The sequence below is a fragment of the Anser brachyrhynchus genome, assembly GCF_964034855.1.
Source record: "Anser brachyrhynchus genome assembly, chromosome: 8".
NCBI classification, from domain to species: Eukaryota; Metazoa; Chordata; class Aves; order Anseriformes; family Anatidae; genus Anser; species Anser brachyrhynchus.
The window spans coordinates 20,193,899-20,220,709 of record NC_137702.1 but is presented as its reverse complement, the minus strand read 5'-3'; the positions used below and the strand labels follow the sequence as shown (position 1 = coordinate 20,220,709).

General features: G+C 36.9%; 1 protein-coding gene across 9 annotated transcripts in view; it reads right to left on the bottom strand.

The window, feature by feature from the left end:
* RABGAP1L (RAB GTPase activating protein 1 like) overlaps positions 1-26,811 on the bottom strand; it is a 253,556-nt gene that overhangs the window by 190,670 nt on the left and 36,075 nt on the right. For all 9 annotated transcript variants that reach the window (XM_080601910.1, XM_080601914.1, XM_080601913.1 and 6 more), the window contains 5 exons: positions 25,922-26,024; positions 23,962-24,128; positions 19,227-19,371; positions 5,406-5,499; positions 1,433-1,583 (listed from right to left, as the gene is read on the bottom strand). In XM_080601910.1, coding sequence (XP_080458036.1) covers positions 1,433-1,583; positions 5,406-5,499; positions 19,227-19,371; positions 23,962-24,128; positions 25,922-26,024 — 660 coding nt within the window. The remainder of the gene's footprint in view (positions 1-1,432; positions 1,584-5,405; positions 5,500-19,226; positions 19,372-23,961; positions 24,129-25,921; positions 26,025-26,811) is intronic.

Genomic DNA, 26,811 nt, shown 5'->3' with positions numbered 1-26,811 from the left:
TTATATACAGTCAGACTATAGAAGAAAGTTGGATTTCAGAATAAAAGTGATTTACTTTAGAAGAAAACTGAGTTTGCACAAATGCTTCAGAATAGAATTTAATTTAATAATCCATACCAGTGTAATTTTTCATATTAAATACTGTATGCAATATCATCTTCCAACATAACGTCACTGAAATATTTCTGCCATGAAAAGGACAAATGTAGCAAGGTATTTTTAAGGCATGAAGCCCTAGCTTCAAGATCAGGATTGTATTTTAGAAGTTTTCCACTCCCTCCTCCGCTGTGCAACAAACATCTTCCCCACTTTTGGAAAGCAAGGGTAAAATAACGGAGGTGGTTTTGATGCAACATACAGCTGACAGATGTCCTGTGAATGGTTCCTAAGGAAAATATAACCTAGCTACCACGTCAAAAAGAGAAGTTTACACTATCAAAATACTTTTATTAGTAAAGGAAAAAGAAGCCATGAGGACAAATCTCACTCTGGGTACACTCTTAAACTTTAGTAGCAAAGCTGGTAGATCAGATTAGGAGGGCAAGCATCAAAAAGATGTCACAACATTATGAAAGAAAGCATTTACTGTACCCCAGAACTTGTGCATGGACAGATGGTCCCTTCTCCAGCTAACAAATCCAACACTTTCTTTGAGCAACATATAGAAAGTATCTTCATCTATTTGTGCCATTATAACCATTTTTGATACCACTTTTTTCCTCAGAGTGCGTAAGCACCCTGCCTTGCAAGAATTTTAGGACCACAACCAGTGAGTGTACTTCCTGAAACTGAACAGAGTTTTTGCCAGTACAGTGGATCTCAATCTTTAAATCACAGCTATGAGCACTTTGGAACAGGCTGCAGACAACTTGAAGTGGTTATTAACCGCACTGGCAGCATCAGCATACAGAACAGGAGGAGATTCCTGACAGGATTCTCTTCTCAAGCTGCCCGTACAGCAAGGAGACTAGCTCCTGTTAGGTATAATACCTCTACATTTCTTTTATAAACAAACAAAAGAATAAAAACCACACAAGCTTATATTCTTATTTGTTACTGAAACAAAACCAAAACAAACCAGAAAACTCAAGTATGCAGTGAATAGAAATTGCTGAAAAAACAAAACCATGAAGTTAAAAAACACCACCACTCGAACAACAAGCTGATGTGCTTATTATCATCACAGCAAGTGCATAGAAAGCTAAATGTCAAGCATTACTACAGATATAGGTCAGCAATTTCCATTGTTAATGCCATTCAGCAGGTACCCATGGCAGGAGGTAAAGTCACCTAATCACAATTTCAGTTGCTTCAAACAAGTCAAACTGTTTCACTCTTCTGCTACTTTACCACTGAATAAAATTGCTGCTCAGTATAATTCATTTTAACTTCCCCTTGCCAAAAAAAAAAAAAGAGAAAAAAAGTCACTTACCATTGTGATGAGAATTCTGTATTTGTCCAGCATCGCCTGGTTGTCATGGCATCCTGCCAGCAACTGCCAAACCTCTGCCCTCAGCGCTTCGGGAACACCTCTTTTCACCAGTGCAGATAATCCATTAGGTCTCACGACAAGATTATTGTGCCTAAGAAACAGACAATCATTCACCTATTATACTACAGGAACAGAAATCTAGATAAAAATATGAGAAGTTTTCCAGCTTTCCAATGTTACTCTGAAAATTAAGAGTCATCAACTGACAAATAAATACTTCTTGCACTGCTCATACTAACTAGTATTTGTCAGATGGGAAGAAAAATTGCCACTGGTGGTTATTGTAAATCCTTGCAGCAGAATATAGTGATTTCCAAAGTTAATCCTGGGAGGATTAGAGATATTTATGAAAATTAGAACAATAAACAATTGCAGAAATTGATCTAAACTGGCTAATAAAGAACAATTTGAATTGAAAGAGAGGACTACACCTGCTGTGAAAACAGTTTGATCTAAATATTTGTTCAATGTATATGTTTAGCATAGGTTAAAAAAATGAAAGGAAAAATAATTTAATCTGTACAGGGAACAAGATTTTGGAGAACAACTAAAAGGCAATTTTAAGAGTACTAACGCAAAGGTTCAAGTTCCAGTTTTTACACTTAACGCCAAGAGGATATTGCAAGCCCCACAAAGCAGTAGCCCTTGCACACAGCTTGGTGAAATCCCAGCTCTCCAAACACACCTGCTAGTGGGCTGCGCTGGCGTTTTACTACCTGTTTGTACACACACCAAGCAACGCTGGAGCCCGCTTCCAGGCTGACTCCCCAGCAGCACGTAATTCATCCTACAAAAAGCGGGTGTATACAGCCACGAGAAGGCTGTAATCAGACAGGTTGGATACTGAAGATCACGTATTTTCCAAACATAAACTAGTCTCTGAGCCCATACCTTTAGGAGATGATTACTGCACATAATATTGCTGAGTTTTCAGTCACAGATATTTAAAAAGTCTTTTTGAGATAATGGTGTTTACTGATGTAGATTAAACCTGGCTTTGACTTGTTATGGCAATTTTCATAACAATGCAGCAGGAAGAATGCGTGCGCTGGCTCTATTCTGTCTAACGCAGGAAATGCTGACAACAATTTGCTTCGTTATTGTTTTGAGCATTGTTATGTTTCTCATTTTTACTGGTAGGAGAACAGTGGGAGTGGTACTTTAGCCAAATTCTACCAAGCAGCCACTGAATTACATAAATTACATAACCCATAATTTGACCCTCAATTTTCTGTAAATGTTTAGAGTACTCATGCTTTGAAACAGGTCATTAGTATGTGAACAGTTTACCACTACAGTTTAAATTTAAAATGTGCTCTAACTAATTTCCTTTTTCCCATGCTCAGAGGACGATATCCATGATATACTCATTGTCCCAAATCGCTGGGAAATGGGGGTGGAGGGAGAAACTTGTTCTATAATGCCCTTATTCTGTTCAGCACAGTAACTATCTGTATTTGTGTGTAGTGGAACACAAGTCATTTCAAAGTTTATTATTCACTCAGCCTAACTGAAAGCCATTACGTAGTCCCTCTTCCCTTTTTCAGTATGTTTTGCAGCGTGTCACGTTAGTACTCTTGTGATGGGAAAAAGCTAGAAACAAAAACCAATGTCCCATTCACAGGACTATTAAGAGAACAAGACACTCTGAACAGTTACAAAGGGATGGAACATACATTTAGGAATAAATAAATAAAAGACACTAGAAACTTAAAACACAAGTTGTGCAAATAAGAACCATTCACAGGATACTGCATATTAAATTAATTTGGTTATTAGGTGAATTTGGTCATATGTATTACATATGAAATACAGAAGGCATTCTCTAAGGACTCAGCAAGTAGATAAAATAAAATCAACACCTAAAAAGGTACATTCCCATATAAACGTTACAGAGATTTTTCAGGGACACTAAGAAATAATACAAATAGCTTATGGCAACAACTAAAGGAGATGCTCCTTCCATGTTACACCACCATCCTTACTCCTACCCATAATCAGAACTGAGAATTAAGCATTCTATGGCACACAATATTTTACTGGATTTGTCAAACATTTACAAAGCTTTACGGTAGAGGCAATGTTTTTGCAACGCTAGTGCCTGCTATAAAGCAGAACTAGCTTTAAAAAGCAACCTCTCTGTTTCTGAATATCTGTCTGGGAAAGAGATTGATCATTAATAACCCTCACTCTGTATTCTGCAATATTGAACAAATACACATTTTTCCCTCCCTCGTGTAGAGGCCCAGGCATATTACATTGCTAGAGATTTTCTGGCCAGACTGTAACAGAAAAAAGCTTTGAATAAAAGCCTGTCTTACACCCAGTCTTATCCTTTAGCATGTGGGTCATTCATGGATGCTGACATGTTTAATTTGTAAAAAAGCGCTGTAATTTTCCTGTGTAAAGTTCAAATGCATCATTTTAAAAGGTCAAAGAGTGAGCAAGGATACAGAACAGCAATGCTAACTATGCTCCACCTTGAAAAGCACTCAGCTAAACAAGCCCAGCTTGCAAGAAAATCTTTAGTGCTGAGGATGCAGTAAGCAGTATGCTTTGTGAAATAAATTAATAGGTATTGCACTACTTTCCAACTGCTTATCATATCTTTTTGTGAAATTATTCTTATTCCTTGTTATATGGTACCCTTTGAAGACGACTTAGAGCAATGTTTCTGCTGAGTCAGTCCATTAGGTTACAGTGACATTTTAATTAAATGACAAGAAGTATCTAACATGCAAGAAATTTTTCATCTAAGAGACAAATCAGCACACCAGTCCTCCAAGTGGAAATGTTAATTTTTATTTATTTATGGTTTCTGCAAGCGCACAGATATTCCTTTAGCATATGGTGCAACGTTTAAAACACTAGAAGATTTCAATCTATTTTTAGTTTTCAAATTGTTAACATTTTTCATCTGTTACGCTTTCCAGGTTTTGTTCTTAAAATGTAACATAACACTGTTCAAGAACCCAAGTATTTTATATGCTTGAATTTATCTCATAAAGTAACATTATGTGAGACACTCCTAAAGAAGATGTTTGCTACTGCTAGTCTTCAAGCTGGCTGGGATATCCCACTTCTCTTCCTTTAACTCACTTTAGCTGGGTTAAAAATTATTTAGTGTTTTGGCTAATAAATAATCCTCTGTGTCTCTATACTCTATACTTATGTTAGGGCTACAAAAAACGAGTAAGTGGTTCTGGCATTTGCTAGTAGCATAAGGTCTTGCAGAGGTAGCAAATAGAGACTTTTTCTTTCTTGGCAAAACATACGCTGCTACTGAAGCACTTAATTAAACCACTGAAGTAACACTGCTAAGAATATACTCTAGGCTTTCAAATAATCCTTATCTTACTCTTCACCAGAAAGAGTTTAAGTGAGGGTCAGAGTCTTCCTAGAATTTCTTTTTAAGTGATTACAGGTAGCACATCAAAGGGAAAAACAAAAAAAGTGTTCCTAAACAAATCAATTAATTAAATGCACATCAGCTAGTACAGTGACAGACTAAACTTGCTCTGTCTTTTATATCCTAGCACTAAGAGGCACTGAGATTCAGGAAGGTTCAACATCCAGCCTCAAGGAACGCAAGTGGCCAGAAATTCTGCATTTGAAAACTCAAACAAGCAGTGTGAGCATAAAGAGACATACTCTCAAACACTGAAAGAAATAAGACTTCCACAGAAACTGTAGAAGAGATTTGTCAAAAAGCTAAGTTAAAATGAAGGGATTTACCAGCACCTTTCACCTTTCAAACCATATTTATAAACACACTTCAGTGTTTTGCATTTTAGTTTTTAAACCATGTAAATTGAACCTCCTACACAAGAGCATACAAGTCTCAAAACAAAGAAAAGGTTAGTATTTAAAGTCTAAATTAAAAAACAAACAACAAAAAAAAAAACAGCATTACCATCTCACTAGTAATTCTCCCCAGGAATACAAAATCTTCTCAGGACAATCCTTTGACACATCACCAGTGCCACTGGAGAGTTCATTATCACTCTCTGCAAAATAAAAACAAAGACACAAACAAGAAAACAAAAGCATGCACAGATTTACCAAAAAGAACAGACAATAAAGATGCATACATATATGTACCAAACAAATTCTTCGCACTTATCAGTTTTAAAACCAAGAGGACATAGAAAGTATTAGTGGAACTCTGAAGAAAGCATAGTAGATTTGATTAAAAAAAAGTGTATTAGTAAAGCTACCATAAACTTTAAGAGAACAAGACTAGGGAACAGTTCACAATGTTGTTATGGGGAAAAGGGTTGAGATGTAGAAAATCATTACATGAGAAAAGATTCAAGGCAGTCAACTCTCCATTCAATGGTATTTCACAATGAAAAATTATCTGAAAGTCACATCCACTCTAGATTTCTCACAAAGAGAAGTCTCTTGTAAAACACAGCAGCTAACAGTACTCCAATACGCTGCAACCATTACACGGCACTCTGCTCTCACGTGGCACACCATTCTCAGAAAGCCTGCACTGAGCAATGAATGAAAGAACTTTGTACTGAAACAAGTTCACAGAAGAGCAGCAAAAATGACACTGTGACATTAAAGGTCATACTGCATGGGACAGAAAACAATGCTTAAAATGGATAAGAAACCTCAAAAATATTAAGAATAAATTACTTACGTAGGAATATAGGTCATTATATATGACAAATACACAGAACTAGAAGAGATAACATGAGCCTGTGACCGCGGGTTCAAATAAGCAGTAACCATCCTGTTTCAAAGTGTCTTAGAAGTCTGTATAGCTGTTCAGAGTAAGTGGAACAGTAACTTTTCAGAATGGCTCATCACGTGAACATGTCTTTGCGGTTATTCTGGACTTTTTCCAATTTTATCTGAATAAAGTATTGCTAAAAACTGAACAAGAAACCCAACCCAAAAAGAGACACTGACAGAGTCCCTTTACCCTCAGAGGCCTCTGGGACCATGGACAATTTAGATGATAGAGGGCCTCTAAGCTTGTTCTTTGCTATGAACCGAGTTATCTTAAGAAGCTAAAATAAAACAAAAAAGGATTAAAGCCACATCTGCCCCCAGAATCCCTTAACTAGTCAATTAGCCCAGTCACATCTGGATGCTGACCTAGTACTTTTTATTCCTTAGGTACGTTAAACACTTCATATCTGACTTCTTGTACACAACTGGAGTTCAGGTACAGAAGGACCATCAATACTTACACGTTATTCCCTTAAGTCTTCATCCTTGTCATTCTGTCTTCAACTACACATTTCTAATTTATAGTTTTGCCAAATACAAGTCGTTAATAACAACATCACTGATTTCTGATTTTGATAACAAAACATGAGGACAAAAGATGGCAGATACTGTACTTCAAAGACAAAGAACAGCAAAAATGCTGTCCTGAGAGAAAAGGAAAGCACATGAGAAATCTTTTCATTTATTTTGAATTGCAGTGGGAAGTATTTAAGTGCAGGTTGGTTTTTATATTTTTGGGCCTATAAAGCTGTATTGTTTAATTTGAAATAGAATTTTAAAAACCTCATCATAAATCTACAGGAAAATTATGATTCTAAGGATTTGCAAGCCTTTGCATATATTCCCTGTATTTAAAGATGGAAACATGAAGATCCTAAAAAAAAAAAAAATACGATTTTCACTAAAGTCTGATATCACTATAAAAGGTCTTCCAATAACCATTAAGTTCTAGTGGAAAAAAAAAATATTTGAAGACTCAACTTTCCTTTCATTTTAAAATTACCAAAAGTATTCTATAAGCAAATCTCACTTACTATCGACATTGGTAATAACATACAAAAAAGTTAAAACATTTAAATGCATTGCATTCTTAAAATCCTCTCCTCTCCCGATTTGTGCCTAACTGGATCAAAGAGATCAATTATAAATGCTGCCCTTCTACCTCCCCTGGAAACTGAGAAAAAGAATTTGAGGAAACCTTCTCTAGATTGTAAGAGTACACTGGCAATTCAGAGACACGAGATGAACATATGGTACATATTAAGAATCTCAAGAAACCTGACTCACATTAGAAATTTGTCATAAACCACTATTTCAAAAAGGTTTCACACATTCAAGGTAAAGCAAGACAATTAGGCACAAAGGTCTCAAGAGATCTGAATTTGGAGAGACTTAAGAGTTACAACATCTCTACCAGGGAGACTGATAAAACAAACAAATCTAGCAATCTGAAACAAAACCTGATAAAGATGAATATATTAAATTTCAATCTGACCAAAACATTTAAAATCAAAGCTACAAGGAATACTTTCAGAAACAAAGCACATTGATTGTTATCTGATCCAAATTTGAGCTTGCCAATAGCATCAGACAAAAACAGAAACAAAACCCTTCTTTCCTTGCTGCTCTGAAGAATTTGATGTACAATACCAAAGTTCTTAAGGAGATGAGTGTTACACAGCATATATATTCCAGCAAGATGGATCATAAAGCTACAGTGCTTCAGCACTGAAAATTATTTCATCTGGAAGGCTTAACAGTATTTGGAATGTATTATTCAGTTGTATGTCAGAAAATCACAGGCCTTAATTAGAACTACCATATGCTCCCTTTCAAAGGACACTAACGTCAAACTTCAAAATAGAGCAGGGCAAAAGGTAGAGAATAAACAGCTTTAAAAAAATCTCTGCTGTTTCCATTCTGAAGACTATTTACATATTCTGATCTGTTTAAGAAATCAAGTATAAATGGGGGGAGGGGTGTCTTCGGAGGGATATTTAACTGTAGATATTCTTCCCTGAAGCATGCTTTTGCACATTTTCCTACATTCTATAGTATCTATAAGCCAGCAGCATTAGCCAGATCATGATTACATCCTGTCTGATCCTGCAGGGAATGCAACAGATCCCTTCCTCTAGCCATAGTGTGTATTTTTCCCTTCCTCCTTTATACGCTCTGCTTTCTCAGTGCCTCTCACCTGCAAAATTAAACCTATGCCTCATCAGAACAGGAAGAGGACAGGTGACATTTGCAAGGAAGCAAACCTGAAGGGCTGGGTTGTGAATGTGTGGACACACAAATAGCCGTTGAGAATACTTACAGATAACACCAAGCCTCTCTGCCTTTTTGCTTGTTTGCATTATGTATTCTTACCTTGTGCATGGATAATTCACGGGCGCCCCATGAAACAATTCTCTAAATTCAGACTGCGAGCCTGAAGGACTTCCACAGCCAGCATCACTCTGTATGGCTTCAGCACAGAATCCTAGAATAATTTGGGCTGGAAGAGACCTCTGGAGGTCATCTAGTCCAACCTCTTACTCCAAACAGCTTGAATTAGATCAGGTCACCTAGGAACCTGAAAGCGAGGGTAGTGTTGAAGACCATCAAGAAAGAAGATTCCCAAATCTCTGTAGACAACCCATTGCACTACTGGACCAGGATCATGGTTTAAAACAAGCCCTTTCATCTGATCAGATCCTGTTCCAACTTGTGTCTGATGCCTGCAGCCTCTCAGCATGTCATTGTGCACCTCTGAGAGAAGTCTGGGTCCACCTCTGAGTCCTCTGATGTATTAACTGTAGATAACGATAAGGCTCTCCTCCGTGCAAGCTTTCTTTTCCAGCCTGAATGAACACATTTCCTTAACTCCTTAATATATGGCATGTGCTTCTGCCCTCTGGCCAGCTTGGTGGCATCCACAGGACTTGCTCCAGTGTGTCAGCGTGTGTCTTGTGCTGGGGGCCCAGCACTGGATGCAGTGCTCCAGCGCAGTCTCACAAGCCCTCTTCAGGGGACGGAGCTCTCCTTGGAGCTGCGGGCTGCTGGGCTCGGCCTTCTGCGCTGCGAGGCCACACTGCTGGCTCCTTGCAGGTTTTTTTCCACTCAGGTGAAAAGATCTCCAGGTACTTTTTTACAGGGATGCCTCCCCAGATAGTTAGCCCCCAGCCTGTATTGTCACACAGAGTTGTTCTATCACAGATACAGGATTTACATTTGCCTTACTTGGAGCTCCATGAGGTTCCCACCAGCACTTTCTCCAGCGTGTCCCAGTCACTCTGAGCAGCAGCTCTGCCCTTCAGCACACTGACCTGGTGGTTGGTGTTGTCCACAAAGCTGCTGAGACTGTGCCCAGTCCCACTGTTCAGGTCATTAATAAAGACCTTGAAGATCACTGATCCCAATACCAATCCCTGAAATATACCACTTCTTACTGACTGCCAGCTGGACTTTGCATCACTGATCAATCCCTTCAGCCCAGCAGTCCAGCCAACTTTTCAACCACACTATTTTTCACTTTTCCAGTCCCTATCTCATCAATTTAATGGTAAGGACACTCTGTGATACTGTGTTGGAGTCCCTGCTAAAGTCGAGGCATACAGCACCCATTGCTCTTCTCTCATCCACAGCACTGGTCACCTAGTCACAGGAAAGCAGTGATGGTTTGCCCTTCATCTATCTATGCTGTCTGTTCCTAATCACCTTGCTGTCCTTCATGTGTTTAGAACCAACTTGCAGGAGGACTTCATCCCTAACTGTCCCCCAGACTAAGGTTAGACTGACCAGCCCATAGTCACCTGGGCCTTACTTCTGGCCCAGTGTACTTGCTTTTCTTCTTGTATTTTGTTTTAGACATTGGCCATTTGCATGAGATAAATACTGAAGCATGTACACATGCTACTGGGGTTGGGGGAAGATCTGCAGATTTTGCATATAGGCTGCTTTTGTTAGTATGCCTATAGACAAACAAGTGGTCTCTTTGAAAAATCTGCAGAAACATTCAAGAACAAACTATAATTAATGACTAACTAAAAAGAAGACTGGCAGCCTATTGGATATGTGTAATTTTGTGTCTACTCTGCTTAGAAACACTCATTACGTAAGTTATTCATTACAGAGCAGACTATTTTGAATAGGACAGAGAGTTATATTTTAAATGGCCCAGCACTAACATTTGTTATGTTACAATACTCCACTGACCAGGCTCAATTACAACTTTTTTGCCCCTTTAAAAACAGATTCCGTCCTGTAGAAATATGACCGCTCATATGAAAGACCTTTTACCACTCTGTAGAAAAATAAGCTTTGGCTCATTATTCTTGGTAACAAATAATTTGGAAAATGCATCCTCATGTGGCCTGTCGTCCACACAGCAGAGGCACCTCTTTGGATCTAGTCCAACCCAGAACACCCTGAAAGGCTAATTTTAATGGAAAACGACTTGAACTTTCAGAATTACTCCCTTTGATATCCAATGGCAGTAAGGTTAGGGGGGTTGTTTGTTTGTTTTTGTACTGCAGCATTCACAAATGATGAACTGCCACTGGAGGCCACCCTATGGTTGCCCACATCTGCAGTACTGTAAAACCAGAAGAGGCTTTGACTATCTCCTGAGAAAACCACAGGGTGGTAAAGTCAAGCCTTATGAGACAGCTCTGGTAGGTTACCCAAGTTGGTACTTTTTGAACTAGGCTAAAGAGAACACAGGTCTTGATCATTTAGCCCCCTGCAGATACTTTTCTAAGCTAACCCTACAAACCTCCAGTCACCTCCCTGAGCAGTTCACTCCAAGGGACTTCATTACTGTAACTCTTGGACTGTATCTCTCACTGCTAATCTAATTCTTTCTTTCTGCAACTTATGCCAATATTACTTTGTCTTAAACAGAGCAGCCATGGAAAACAATATTAGCACATCTTGCAATGAAATATCTTCTGTATTATCTCTCTCGAAAACTCCACTTCTTTCCACAAGAGGCTTCTGCTCATTTCTGCCTTCTCCCTCCAACTAGTCTGTATTTGCTTGATGAGCCATGTTCAAACAAAATATTGAGACATCATGTGTTCAAAACAGAAGAATTACACAGACAGTAACTCTTTACCATAAATAAATACCCCACAGAAATTAACACACTCACACACAAAATGTTGGCCTTTCCTTCCCCCTCATTCATTTTGATAACTCAGTGCTTTTGACCCCACAAATGCAGAACATGGAGAACCCCCAGATGAAACTAGATACAGAGCTAGATACAGAGATGCATTATCTAGATACAGAGTTACCTTTTGGGAAGGTAGGTCTGCTCTCCTTAAATAAATCTACTAGACTACCTGAAATACAGCAGTGCCTTAGGAGTCAAACTAATTTGTCTGTTAACAAAAAATGCAAATAAAGTACAAAACTATATTGTTGATTCCAAGAGTTCAAGCGTAAAAGCAAAGAAGCCAAGTACATCCTAAAATGATTGGAAATGCATGAAGATAGCAGGAAAAAAAATGAACAGGTGGGGTTTGAGCACCGAGCTGAAGAAGAAAGAAGGATTTTTAATGAGTTTTAATTGAGAAGCTGTTGCAAGTGAAATAAAGAGTAGGTGGAACTGAAAAATAATATAGTTGGAGCAACCTGAGCAGGGCAGCCTGTAGGAGAAGTAAATTAGGTTGTAAAGATAGGTGTGAATAGAATTGGAATAATTCAAAAATGAGAAGCTTGATTTTTATGTAGGAGAAGAACAAAAATGAAGGGGGAGCTGAAGTTGGCAGCATATTATCAGGGCAAAAAGATATAGACGTTACTGACATGGAATCATTCTGTACATAAGAAATGAAAGAGGATCGTGAGAAAGGCCACAAAAAAAGCAAGCTTCCATTTATAAGGTAACAGGAAATTATAGAGCACGAGCTACAGTTTTACCAGAAAAGACAAGAGTGAAACAAAGTTTAAGCCATGAAATTCACTGTATTATCAAATAAGGTAGATTTGCAGAAAGATTCAACTTTTTAATGCATTACAAAGTATTTTGATGAAGACAAAATATTTCAAAATGCCTTTCAAGTGATATATTTACACAATGATGATCCTCAGTAAATTCTGCAACAGTAAAGTGAGCAAATACAGCATATTCCCCAATTTGGCTGGAAGAAAATTAATCAGAACCAGAAAAAAAGTTTTATGAATATGAACAAAGAAAACTTGCACTGAATTTTGCTCACAAGAAACTTCTGTTAACATTTAAGTTACACAATAAACTTGAAGAAAAATAATTTAGCAGCTACTGAAGTACACACAAAGACACCAAAACCAAAAAAGATTCTAAGTTTTCCCCTAAAAGTTAACAAGTAATAGCAAAAAGTATTTTTATTGCTATTCCTTTTTATGAACTATAAATGTATACACTCGTTACTTAGTGTCACTCAAACAGAAGTTAACGCTGACAAATTCTAAAATTTTCATTACTTTGCAATCAACCTACAAGTTTAATTACTTCTCTAGGCAACTGAAAACCCGGATCGAAAACTCCTACAATTGATAAGCATTGAAAGAAGGTGGAAGAGATGATGTCGTATTTCACTCCCCATCATATTCACACTGCAAACAATAATGGTTTTTGCACGGGTTACGAAGCCCGTGCAATACCTCTCGAAGGACCTAACCTTCCCCTTAGAAATCAATCCCATTGGCCAAGCTGCTGTTTTCTTTCTAATAAAAAATTCTGCATTTAAGCATATATCTTAGTTCCAAATCATATAGTTGCTACATAGGCACTGCACTGCTGTCACATTAAAAAAGATTGATTTAAAATTCACAAAAATAAACCTGAGCTGTTCAGCCAAATCTGAGTGTAGAAACGTGCAAAGCGATGATCCTACCCTCCTGTAGTGAATATACAAGTGGGCCACCATGACTTCTCTATGTTGGATGTAAAAATGCTTAAAGCTGAATAAAAAGTGGAGGAAATTATCACTTCAGTTCAGTAGTTTTGCTCCCACACAAATGACAAAGCCAACTAAATGCTGCACAGTGGAGGTATTCTTGTAAATATAAACATCTTCCCCATGTACTGTGCTGTCTGAAAACTGACAGCTTTGAGAACACGCAAGAAAAATCAAGTTTGAGATGCTGTCACAATTCTAAGACAATGCCATTTGTTATTCTGTATTTTCCATATTACGAATTTTAAAATGTATAGATTAATGTCTAATGCCACATTTGATATATCTACGTTTAAAAAAATCAGCGTTATAAAAACATTAGAATTGTATATTGCCCAATGTTTATTTAAAGTGCCAGGGCAGTATTTAAGCCACTTGGCTTATGAAATACAAAGGCTGAACAAAATAGCTAAAGTTAATCACCAAACCTAAAAAGAGACAAGAACCTCACAATTATTAGTAACAAGCTGTGGGGAACTGTTTGTTGAGAAGTCTTTGTAATCACCTCTATATAAAGGCACTTGATTTTTATTTTTTTAACTGATATGAAATGTGAAATTGTATGAGCACAATGGTGGCAGTCTGAGGCACACAAAGCCATGGCACTCATGGCTGACACCTGGGAAGATCCTCTAGCAATAGGAAGCTCTAATTCCCAAGAAGCTAACAGGATTGCAAATCCTTTTTCAAATAACTTTTAAGCTGCCATACTGCTTGTAGGCAGACAAGGAAAAGACCACTACAGAAATAAAGCGTCGAAACATTCAAAATAATCTGCTATTGCTTCTGGATAAGATGCAAATTTAATTTAATCTCACTTATTGTGAGAAAAATGTCTATCTTATACCACAACCTGAAGTTATTTTATGTAAACTATTACAAAAAAAAGGTTGAAATCAAAGAACCAGATTTCACCTGTGCACTCAAAGAATAAACCCCAAGAGCCAAAAGAGTCCCCTCCACTATTCATGAACGACAGGATAGAATTCTGGAATGATATTTTGCCTTGAACTTCACAAAGTGAAACAAGGTATTTTACCAGGGAAAGAATCCCTAAAAAAAACATGTTCCCACAAGCACCTTGCAGGTGTGTCCTCTGGAATACAATACTCCAGAGAAAGTCACACACGACTCTAGATGGCCTAGCCTGGAAACCCAGTTTACACATGAACTCTAACTGAGATCTGGATTAAATGACAGGAAAGAACACAAGTCCCTACTCGGTGACTGTCCCTGTATTTCCATTTACCTGTAAATCTGCAGTGGAAAATTGGAGAATTTTCAGGTTGGTTCCATTTCATATATAACCCTGCAACTTCATCACAATGCATACTTGACTTGAAAGCCACAAAACTGCTTCAAATTGAAAACATTTGAAATACTTGCCTTTTTAACAGAAAGGCCATACTTGCATGAATAAATCTGAATATGCACAAATAAATCTGAACACAGCTGTAACTATCAATAACACCTTCCAGAGCAAACTGAAAAAAAAGTACTCTGCCCTTTTTTTTTTTTAATATATATTAACAAAGTGATCACATTCTTTCTGACAGCACAAAACTAGCTGAAGAAGTCAATCAAGTACATTTTTAATAACAGAAGTTAAGCTGTAAGGCATGAAAATCCAAGACAATGGATAGTGCAGCCCATAAAATGACAAAGAATATATATTTTTTTTTCATTTGGAAGCTACAGATCCACATTCCTCCAAAGCACTTGTATTTTAAAAATCAGACAGGAAACCTTTGCTGAAGTTCCGTAAAAGATGAAGATAAACACTAGCCAAATGGCCTAATGGATTTAGGATTTGTTAAATTTTAGTTCATTTTTATTGTAAGAATAAGACTCCAATATAGATTTATCTTGTTTAGTACCTAGCAACATTATTCTGCTTTGAGCTATTCTAAGAAACATTTCCTATGAATTACATAAAGCTATTTTTAATTAGGATAAAACTGCGGAGTTCATTATTTCCACAGTGCTAATGGCATTTGTCTCAGTCAGTCATCCTCGTTTCTTCATACTCTCCCCGGTTATAAGCCCCTCTTTTATCAGAAAATACTCTCAATAGCTCTATTGATTCCTAAAACACCACCTCCTCTACTCTTTTGCTTTTTTGATTCCTGAAAACAGCCTCTACCCACCCACAACATTTGACCCGGGATCTTAATTTAGTCTTGCTGATCATCTCCAATCATTTACTATTGCCCACTTCTGAATTATTGTACCCACCCTGTCTTTTTGTGCTCTCCCAAAAAATTACTATCTCAATTTCTTTGAAGCTTTCAGGATTCTCTACCCTTTTAATCTACTTTCATTGTCAAATTTCACTGAATTTCCATATCTTATACATTAATTTTTCTATTGTAGAATACTTCTCTTTGTACATAGAGCCAAGATAACTAGAGGGAACAGACAGAAAGCATTACCCTATTATGTTTGTTATTTCTTCTCTTCTGCCCTTTCTTACTCCTACAGCTTGATATTTATATATAATTTCTCCTTATTAAAAGCCAATTGCTAAGCTCTAAACACATTTCAGTAGGATCCTTCTTGGTCTAAGCCAACTGTTTATGGATCAGTATCCACTGTGCTGTCAAATGGATCTCTGCTCAATTCCCAGCTGTCAGAAATATAACATCTTAAAAGATCAAGAAATTTAATGTTGCAGGAAAAAAAAAATAAAATAAAACAAACAAATCAAAAAACACAAGCACAAATAGTACTGCATTCCTGGAAGTCATTTCAGAGTGTTCTAGAGGCAATCTACAAGTCATTTTTGGAAGCTTCTTTTGGAGACTTGGTAGGCATGTTACCTTTTACCTAGCATGAATTACCTGCTTTGGGATGTCTACTAAACATCACATGCAGCGTTTACCCTGCAATTAATGGCTTGGGACCACATAAAACTGAAAATAAATAAAAAAATAAATATTAAAAAAGATCTTCAGCTTAATTACAATCAGTTTAAAGACTTTGGAAACACAGACTATTTTGTGTTTTTAAACAGAATTGCTCTTATTTACAATGATCCTTAAGCTCCTAACAGTATTCTGATTTAAAGTGAATCTCAAATAGTTATCTTGTATTCTCCTGAAATGTTAGACTATTAAAAAAAAAAGTAATTAAAATATTAGAGTCAAAGGTCATGATTTCATCTATGGTCTAACCAGCACTTCTGCTAAAATAAGTGAAATTATTCTTCCCCTTCGCCACTTAAACGTTTCTAGGACTACATTCTCCTTGCAAATGCTTTTGTCAGAAACCAGTTTTCTCCAGTCCTTAGGCTCACACATGCAGCCAGCCACTTCACCCTGCCATAGAATGACATGACAGTAAAAGTGGTCCATGCAGCTTTGACTTTTCTGAATAATGCAACATGCAATCAAGCTTTCTGTATGTGTTCTCTCATTCTTAACACACCAAAAAGCAGAAAGGTTAGTCCACTCAATAGTGCTCTGCACCTTTTTACAAGGTTCTACTCATAATTCAATATTAACAAGTATCCTTTTCAGCTTACTGGTAATAAATCTATTTTATTTGAAACTTTTTTTTACGATTAGAGTCTGAATTTAAGAGAAAACTTCTTACCAAGGAGAAAAATTATCCATATTTTGACAAGAAATTATTAATATTATTTAAAAAAAAAAAAAAACATTATCTCCAAAGCAGGGAACCTTACAAGGCTAGGTTGCCAGAAATATCTATTATGATATTAATAAATTTTAAAAAATAGTCATGTTGACCTGAAAGATCTCTTAAGTAGCTATCTCAAAGTCTTTGCAAAGATCATTTTTCATCTGAAAAGCTATAAAAAAAAAGAGACTAAATTTAAAAAAAAAAGCTAAGAATGTTGTTTTCGGAAAATACATTTGGCCTTTCATTGAAGCAAAAAAGAACAAGGATACTGAAAAAATGCTTTCTTAAGAACATCATCTTTATTCACATATTCACATGCTCCTAACATAAGACATCTTACTAAGTAAGATGTACAGAGTACACAGAAATCAGGTAAGGTGCACATGAAACATGCATTCTTATAGCATTGTACAAATGAAACTGCAGTATACAGTGTTTCTGGACTAAATTAAGTAATGTTCTGTGGGGATATAGCATGTAGCTAAAGATACAGCAAAAAAAAAAAGAAAGAAGAGAAGAAATGATAATCCTCGATATCTCTAAATGGGAATACCAGCCTCTGGCCTATCTAATATTCCTTATAACGCACACTTGCCACAATAGCAAGCAGAAAAATCTATATGGCCTTAACATTAGACAAAAGAAAAAGCCTTCTTCCAAGGCTAAGACAAGACATTGTAAACTCAAGTTCTTTTCCATCATCATAATTAGTACCCTGAAAAGAAAAAGAAAGAAAAAGAATGAAGAGATTTATTTAGAACAACTGGCAGTGACTCATTTAACCTGCATATCCACTAGGATAGCTAACTTCTAGGCAGATAGCTCTAAATGCAGTTTCCATGAGAACAGAGTCACATCATGATATTTTTAATGTCTTCTCTTAGGAAGTAATCTACATTTAAAATATGGAAACTAGCATTAGGAAGCTAAACCAAAGTTAAATTCAGATTCCTCAGTGGAATACTTTTACCCTATAATAAAGTAAAACAGCTTTATAATAGCACCAAGAGGATAATATCCACATTATTGCTAATTGTGCTACATTCATCAAACCCTAGAACAGCACTTTGCTCTTCTTGGTGAGAAGCAATATTAAAAACAAGAAAAAGTGTTCAAGTAATTACTTAAACTCTGTCCTACCAAACAAGCTCCAGAAAACATTCTCTTACAGTTCTAACATCTAGCAAAGAAAAAGAACAGCCACAGATGTCGAACTTCACTACGCAGAACCACAAGACTCAAAGGTCAATCTGAAATAATTCCTGCTATAATCAGTGAAGTATTCCCACGCACCCATTTAATACAAAAGCTCTGTTAGAGATTATAGTATTTTTACTATTTAGAATTGATAGTGGAATGACAGTGATAGTCAATACCCATCCTGTTCCCTCCCATGGAAGGGGTGGAAAGTTTCCAATTCTGCAAAGACCAGCTCTGTTAGCTCTGTTCTTGTAAGCCTAGTATCACCTGGGATTTGTGTTTGTTGTTGCTGTTGCTTGTAAACAGAAGGGAGAAACCAGATCTGTCTGTTCCTGCATTAATCACAGGGTTCTGATTCACATTGCATAAACTAATATCCAACCATTTACAATCAAGTAAGAATCAAAATGGACTTTTTCCACTGTAATAAGAAAGACTTTTTACAGTACTGACAGAATAGTGCCAGAAATGTGAAGAATAACTGTAAAACTATCACAAGTTCTGGTAGGTCAGATATACAAATCAAAGCTGGCATCAAAAGCCTATTTAGAAGGCTATGAGCCTTCAGTACCTCAGGGTACTAACAGACTACAGTGGGCCAAGGGCCCCAAAAAACATGTGGAAATACTCTGAGGAACCGTTAGTTTTGGGATGGGAAGGCAAATAGTCTGGTTCCACGAACATCAGCAAACCCCAACGTGATCACCAACTGAACCTAGAAGTATTTTGATAAGCCCCATTCATAAGTGAGAGAAACTCACATGCTAGGCCCACAGTTTTGGGGCAGAGGAATTGTCTCTGAGCCCATTTCCACATTGGTTTTGTTTGGTTTTCCTGTACATAGGCGTTTACAGCCAGCCATTTCAATGTCGTTCTTAAGCAGTACATTGAAGGCAAATGTTTTCTGATTGGATGAAAAAACACTCCAGAAAATGTTTTCTATCTTATTAGCAGAGCACGAGTGCAGCAGTAACAAATTTTGAAGTGCACAGAAAAATGCACATGTACAGTCTGCTGCTGGTATTGGAAGAACTCCAAATAATGGTGTGGGAAAAAATGCTAATGCTAAAGAACTGCTGCTAGAAGGAAAATACGTGTGATCTTACTGTCCAGCTGTATTTCTAATAGACACAAATAGGAAGAATTATACGAGTAAATTAACAGCAGAAATATAATAGTCTTATCTATGGAAACTATGAGTGCTCACTTATTCTTACCTTCGTCTGCCTCATCCTCCTGGGATGATACGGGCCCTCCTCCACTTGTTGGGCTGACCAGTTCTTCCTCTCTTGCAGATTCTCTTTGTAGACTGACAACCTCATAAATTGGATCCCCAGCACTTGTGTGGCTTTTTCCTTCAGACTAAAACAAAATACGCATATGTATAGGACCCCACTATTGACAAATACAGTTCTAATGGTCTGCCAAAACCAAACCAAAACACAGACAAAAATACTCATATCAAGGCTAAAGAATAGTTTGGGGAAGACTCCCTCAGATTCCTTCGTAATAGCATATGTAGGCTGGCAGTAAAACATAGCTGTGCTTCTCTTTTAAGGATTGCAGTCAGAAGTTGCAAATAAACCAGCATTACTTCCAAAGCTGCCTCCTAGACACCATCTTAATTATCATTCAGAACTATGAGAGAAAGGCTTTCCCATTTAAGCACAAATACAATGAGATGAGGTCAAAGACAAACTGCAGCAAAAGAAAATAGGAGAGAACAGGAAAAAAAACCTGGAATAACTGACATCACCACAGAAACGGGAATCAAATGTCTTAGAGAAAAAAAAAAGTTTAAATGGTAAGGGTTTTATTAGGTAAAGACAAGACCAAAGAAACAAAAAAACCTCATGCTTTTTGAAAGTCAAATTGTGAAGAACTCCTTAGTGTTTCACCACCACCACCCAAAAAAAAAAAAACAGACCAATTCATCTTTATTCCAGATAGTATAATTTGTAATATATTCCTCTCAATAGGGATATGTATCTGCTGTATCTAGCTACAAAGTTTGTGTTCGTAGCCTAAGTTTAATTATGTATATAAATATATGCTCGTATGTCTGTGTACATGTGTAAAGGTCATGTATATACATTAATCTATCATGTAATTTAACTTGGAAATTTTGGAATTTTGAGTGTGGTGTCTGCAGCTATGGATTTGAGGCCAGAACATTTTCAACAGAAAGCACTTTGTCCTGTAAAAGCAGCTTTTCTTCCAAATCTGTCTCTGGTAATTCGATAACTTCCAAGGCAGACTACCTCAAAAGTTGGGGGGCAGGGGGAAATTGTTTTATTTTTACTTAAAGCTGGAGAAGGTCAGAATTTAATCTATGCCTTTCATGTTCAGTAGACTTTCACATGAAAACAGTTAGTTACCCGTACCCCACTGGATACAAAGCTGCAAGTTTTTAAAGTAAAGTCAACTCTAGTTTTTCCTCTGCGTTACAGTTCTGAACACAATTATTATTCAGTTACATGCAGTAGTTAGTATACTTGCAGAGAATTGTACAAAATGCAAACTAATGACTATATTAAATGAACTAGAACCAGCACAAAATTTTGTTCTATTTTGTTCTGTGCTCTTGTCTAATAAGACAATTTTTGAGCATATTAAAAACATCAAATTAACCATGAAAAAGAAAAAGAATACAATCTCAGAGTGTATTCAATTTAATTCAAAAGCAAAACTATGAAGGAGTTGGAAGACGACTCCATGACAGTTTTTCCTGGAGATGGCTAAACAGAACTTGCAATTTCAGCAAGCTGTTGACATTATGCAGGTAGGTAGCTTAAATAAGGACTGCTTGCACTAAGACAACGTAAGTAATTTTATACTGAGAAAATTTATTTTATTTCAGAGATATTAATCATTCAGATCTGCTTCCTTTAAAGCTGATACACCCTGGAAGAAGACAGTCATGTGGCTCCAACTGTCAACCAGTTTTGCTGACTGAGCTTCTCAAAGTGTTTAATGAACTTTGGGATGTAGGCATAAAGGTGCTTGTTTTTTTGTTTTGTTTTGTCTTTTAAATATTTAGCAAGCTATTACATTGTACTTGTTTTATTCTCACAGAACACCTTTATCATGTAATTACAAAGTACTTGGCTAAATCAATCAAATATTGATGCCTGTAGCATTATTCACCATCACTACCTGTGGCTTTTATTTTTGATGGAGTAAGGCATGGGAGGTACTATTGCTACATGAGGTACCCACGAGAGGACTTTGCTACAACATACAAGAATCACGCATCTTCAGGTCCTTGTACATGTTCTGCTTAACTGCAAGACCATCTGTATACAATGCAAGTAACTTGGTTAGTTGTTTTTCTGAAGCCTGAATTTGCTATCTACAACAACCTTTCCAAAGATCATGTTCTGATTATACCTATCAGCAGTATAGCAATATGTTTATAGCAGTCCTAAATCTCACGGCAACCTGCATTTATGCCATTCCTCATACCTGACTGCACCTCGCAAATTTGGGTTCAGACTAGCAGGCCTGTAGGAATCTTTCCTCAGCAGAGTTTTGATTTTTCTCTCTTTACCGGCAAGTCTCACCCTGGGAAATGCTACTCCGTTACTTACTTCCTTTCTGAACCTCAGTAATGGATGCTTCTTTACTGGGAAGGGCACCTTGCTCAGACAGCCCAAGTCAAAAGCTTCTTGCCAAGGACTCTGCACGCTGGAGCTCAGAACTGGCAGACAGCATCAATGAATTTCTCATCTACAGTCAAACAGGCTACATTTGTACAGTAATGGATAGCACTGCTATCATGATTTTACATCAGCAGGCAAACTATACCACAGAATTCACTGTCCTGCACAGAGGAAAACACCTATCCTTACAGCTGCGGCTATTGATAAAAGCCTCCCGGTTCTCTAAAATCCACTTGAGTTCAACTACTTTCCCAAATGGTTCACAAGTGGCTGATCTCAATGCCATCTGCAAAGTTAGTTTTAAAGAAGAAAGTGACCTAAGGTACAGCTTCTTTCAGAGTTACCTACAAGTTATTTACTGAGTTATCTATCAACAGCTATTGCAATACAAATTACCCGACAGATAATTGGTTGAATAACAACTTGCTACAAGTTGACCACAGAGATCCTGTCACCCATCACCAGGGCCTAATCTTGGAGTAAGATTGCCGAGATTAAAAATGTTCCTTCCCTGAAAGTCTGCAGAACAGCTCCTCAGAATTTTACAGCAGGAAGAAAAGCTTGTGTTTCTTTAGGAAAGGGAGGCATGTGTGTGTTGTCACATTATAAGGGGTGAGAAAGCAAAACGAAAGCATCCATAGTACTTAAAACTAAAACTGGTAGGGTTTTAACTGATTTAAGGGGAAAGGTTAATTGATTATAGCTATGTATCCAAAAGTTGAGAAAGTAATATCTTCAAATGTATTTTTTCTTAAATTGAAAATGTAGATATCCTCAACATTTGCATATAACACTTGGTTTTCTCACATTTTCTTGAATTCCAAGTTACTATGCTAATCTGCAGAAGAACTACATAAACAGTATTTCATGAGATTTATTTACTTTTAGTGTTAAACACAGCTGCACTTTTGCTATATAGCATGAACACAGCTTGTTTTGCCAGACCCATTACTACACCCCACAGGATGATGACAATTAAAACATTCACACTAGGCTCCGTAGAATTAAATCACTCCTATTTGGTTTCATTAGTCAAAGATAATGGATCATTTTTCCAGTGCAAATGATACAGTTAGCCTCTGCTGTTCCCTTTTTGAACCAAGAACCCCGCATTCTATGATTCGGTGGTAAATCTTTGGAGAAAGCAGGTCAACACTCTCTGCACGAGGATGTGTTGTACATCATCCTACACTGATAATGGGAAGACATACACTTTATGTACCTTACCCAATGCCAGAACAGAGGAGGCTTTAGCAGTCTACTCAGTAGGTAACTATTGAACAAACATGACCAGATGAGATGAATAATCACCTCTTAGTGCTTGAGGAAGAAATAAATGCACAGTAATCTCCCAAGCACAGGACTGGGAAAGCTAACAGAGGGAATACACAACTATACTTTAAGTCTCATCTTAACTTCTCACCTCTGTAGAGTGGTGCATTGTTTGTACAACTTGACTTCAACATTGAACTCCACGGACTGACAAACTAAGTATTTCAGAGAAAATAGTTTCCTAAAAATGGTTTTGTTTTTTTTTCCTTTACTGTTCTTTGAACATTTTGTAAGGTTACAATCACCAGCATGAACAATGATACCTTAATAAATCATTGCAACAATAATGCCCTTACCCTTCATGAAGTCCCAGGGCAGTGAAGGACAACAATGTAGTGCATTTTGTATGCACAAAATGCACCATGAGCGTGAAAAGACAGCAACTTCCCCATGCATCAGAACTTGCTTTTCCAGATAACCTTCTTCCAAATTCCTCTTTTGGAAAACACAGAAATCCACCCTTCCAAGATGCTTTGAAAAAATAGTAGTAATAGCCTAACTCAAACCACTGCATAAGGTTCCTCTGCCTTTAATTGATTACATCCTTTCAGCCACCTATCTTCGTATTTTGAACTTTAACACCCAGGATTTCCATGTTACGTATTAGCTGATTTTACAGTGAACGATTAATGTCATTTCCTGATTTTACCAAATAGACTTGTTTTAGATGTCTGTGCATAGGTCTGATTGTATGAAGTTATAGAGAATTCGATAGATTCAAAATTGTTTAAGCCCACAAAGCCAATTACTTTCAACGTGTATAATAATTCAGTTTACAAAGGCATCAAACACTTCTATATGCTACTTAACCATTTAAACCATTTAAACATTTTAACATTTCAACAAGTTAAAAAACCCTTACTGAGGTGCAGTGCCATACTAACTTTTATAAAGGACAAATTAAAACAGACAAATGCTCCCAGCAGCAATTTTTCTTTAAAAAAAAAAAACACGATACCTGTTTTAGCTTCATATAAAACGTTTCTGTGAAGGTTTTTCTGCTGAAGTACCAGAAACGTTCGTTAGCAGGATACACGCGCACAACAGTCTCCAGCAAAAACCGCACTGGTTCTACTACTTCAGTGACAACCATATCCACTGCCACAGTCATGTACACACGCTTATCTAAAACACAAAAGGTCATGTACAGAAAAAGTGTCAAAAATTAAAACAATAAATGACAAGCTGTTGTTCAAACTGAAACCACTTTCTATTAAATTACTCATTCTGTTGCATCTGATTTATTAATCTGACGATAACTCCGATGACTTCTTTTGAAAAAAAATCTGTGCAAACAGATTCAAAGTGTCACGCATGGAAAACAGCATTAAGATACTTTTTATCCATCCCTGTCCCATTCTCTGTGCTAAGCTATCTTCATAGCAGCAGTATGCAATGCTATTTTTTTTCCTCATACTTAAGCATAACTCAAACTTTTTCAAGTAGAGCAGAACACAGGATAAACTGACCAGAAGATGACACAGAAATAGTCCAAGTGTACCTTGCAGGTTTACAAAGCAAGAAAAGGATTGTTGCTTCTGGAAACTTTTATCACAGAGAGGGTTAGCAACCATCATTTTGCAACACAACTGGTATCTATCATCCAGGAAATGCAGCTTTTTAAACCAAATATTGAGAATCATACATAATGGATCCCCAGGCCCTTTTGTCTTCTCAGACTGAGAGAGACAAAGTTGTATTTTAGCAGTGGAAAATTTCACTAACCTTGCATATTCTAAAGTGATTGTGCAGGCCTGACAGTGGCATAGCTGTGGGGTGTATGTTAAGCAGATAAGGGGAAGGTCCCATTGTCCCAAAATAAGGAGGATAGCTAAGAAAAACAGGAGGAGCAGTGTGAAATCAGTGAAAACAAAAAATAATGGGCCCTCTAGTAACGAGAGAAAAAGGAAAAAAAAACACCAAAGGAATAGGAGAAATTAATGGTTGGTCAAATAAAATTGTACATATATGTTATAGTAATAAGCATCAAGTAGTTTGTGAACCCGTAGTACTCAGTCAATGAGAAAACAGAAGGAATCAAGCTTTGGGTAATAGGGAATAAAAGGTTATGATACACTTTTGCTGAGCACTCCTGGCTGGCAGGATGCCCACCACTGCAATCGCAAATAAAACAGCTTTACAGAAGACCCTGTCTGAGAAAATTATTGAGGTATTTCTCACAAGACCAAAGAGGCAAGTGGGAATTTAAAAAACAACAACAAAAGCCACACGCAAACACAAAGTCGTATCTTAAAATGGAAACCATGTCAAGCTTCACAGCAAGTAGTTTCACACAGTAGCCTACACACTACTAGAAATAACGTGATTTGAAAATCGAGTAGCAAGAACACCACCACTGACTGTATATACTTAGATATGCCTTTACGCAACTGATACGAGCTCTGCCTTGGGACAGGAAACAAACTCCAGTTTTGCAGTCAAACTTCACATCACGTCAGAGAACGTCAATTCTAAGGATAAGGAACTGTGCTATATATTGAAGCACTTCCATGCGTCGCTTCCACCCTCCCAAAGATGAGGGAGATGTAATGCTATTCGTAATCAGCTCACTTCAAAGTTAAAAGAAAAAGAACAGCAATGTCTAGGTTTTATACTGCTTTGCTGACTACAGAAGGGGGAAAAACAACTTCTGAGTGTTTAAGACCAAAAATCCTGATAACCAGGAGAAGGAACATAATCCCCAAACACTAGTTTAGTATCCCCAAATCAGCAACACATAGCTCTATGAATATCGCATTTTTATGTCACATACATTTATATACAGAAGTTCTGCTTTTAGCCATAGACGCTTGGAACATGATGGTGTATGTACTCAGACATATAGACCATGATTCCCAGGAGAACATGCATACATCAAACTCATGTCACATAAAAAACAAATTTAAGAATTAAATTACCTTTAGGTGTTTCCTCATTAAGTACTAGAAACATCGGTGCATTAGGATTCCATATTCCGGTAATTATGTAAGCCTTCCCATCAGAACTCTTTCCCATGGATTCCTATAAATAAAAACATACAAAATTTTACTAGAGTCATGACTAGATCAAAGAGACTGGGAGTGCAGAAAATAGTTCTGGGAAGGTCAGAGTAACATTGTGTTCAATCTAGAAAACACAACCTAAATAAAGAACAGGATATAACGGACTGAAAAAGGGTATAGGGAAGAGAAAAAAGAAATATTATATATAATTGGAAAAAAAAGAGAAATATTATATATAAGAAACTGAAGGCAAGACAGCTTACCAACATACTTGTTAAATGTTTATTATAAAAGACAAGTGACTACTTCAAGTTCTGAGCAAGAATTTAAATTCAAATGAAGCAAATAATGGCAAAGTTTTCAGCAATGTGGAAAAAATAACACCATTCCCCTAATGCCCAAGTGTGTGTGTATACATATATATATATATACACACACACACACACACATATATACATATATATATATTTTTTATATATATATATATGTATATATAAAAACAACTCAATTACTTGCTCTATATTTTTAGGCAACATGCTTAACACAATACAGAAAGCTTGGTTATATGTAATAACCAGCTATCAGCTGACCTCATCATTGTCTTCATCAATTTAACAAAAACAGATGCCACAGGTTTTGAAATTAACTGAAATGTTTTGTCCATTACACATACCATCTGTTTCTAGTTCTAAGATATAAAATCCAGGATTTAAGAAACAAAAGCAAACAAAAACAAACAATGGGAGTTATATTTTTTTATTTTTGGGGGGTACTTTTAATTGGTTGTGCTTTTTCTGCTTGTTTTT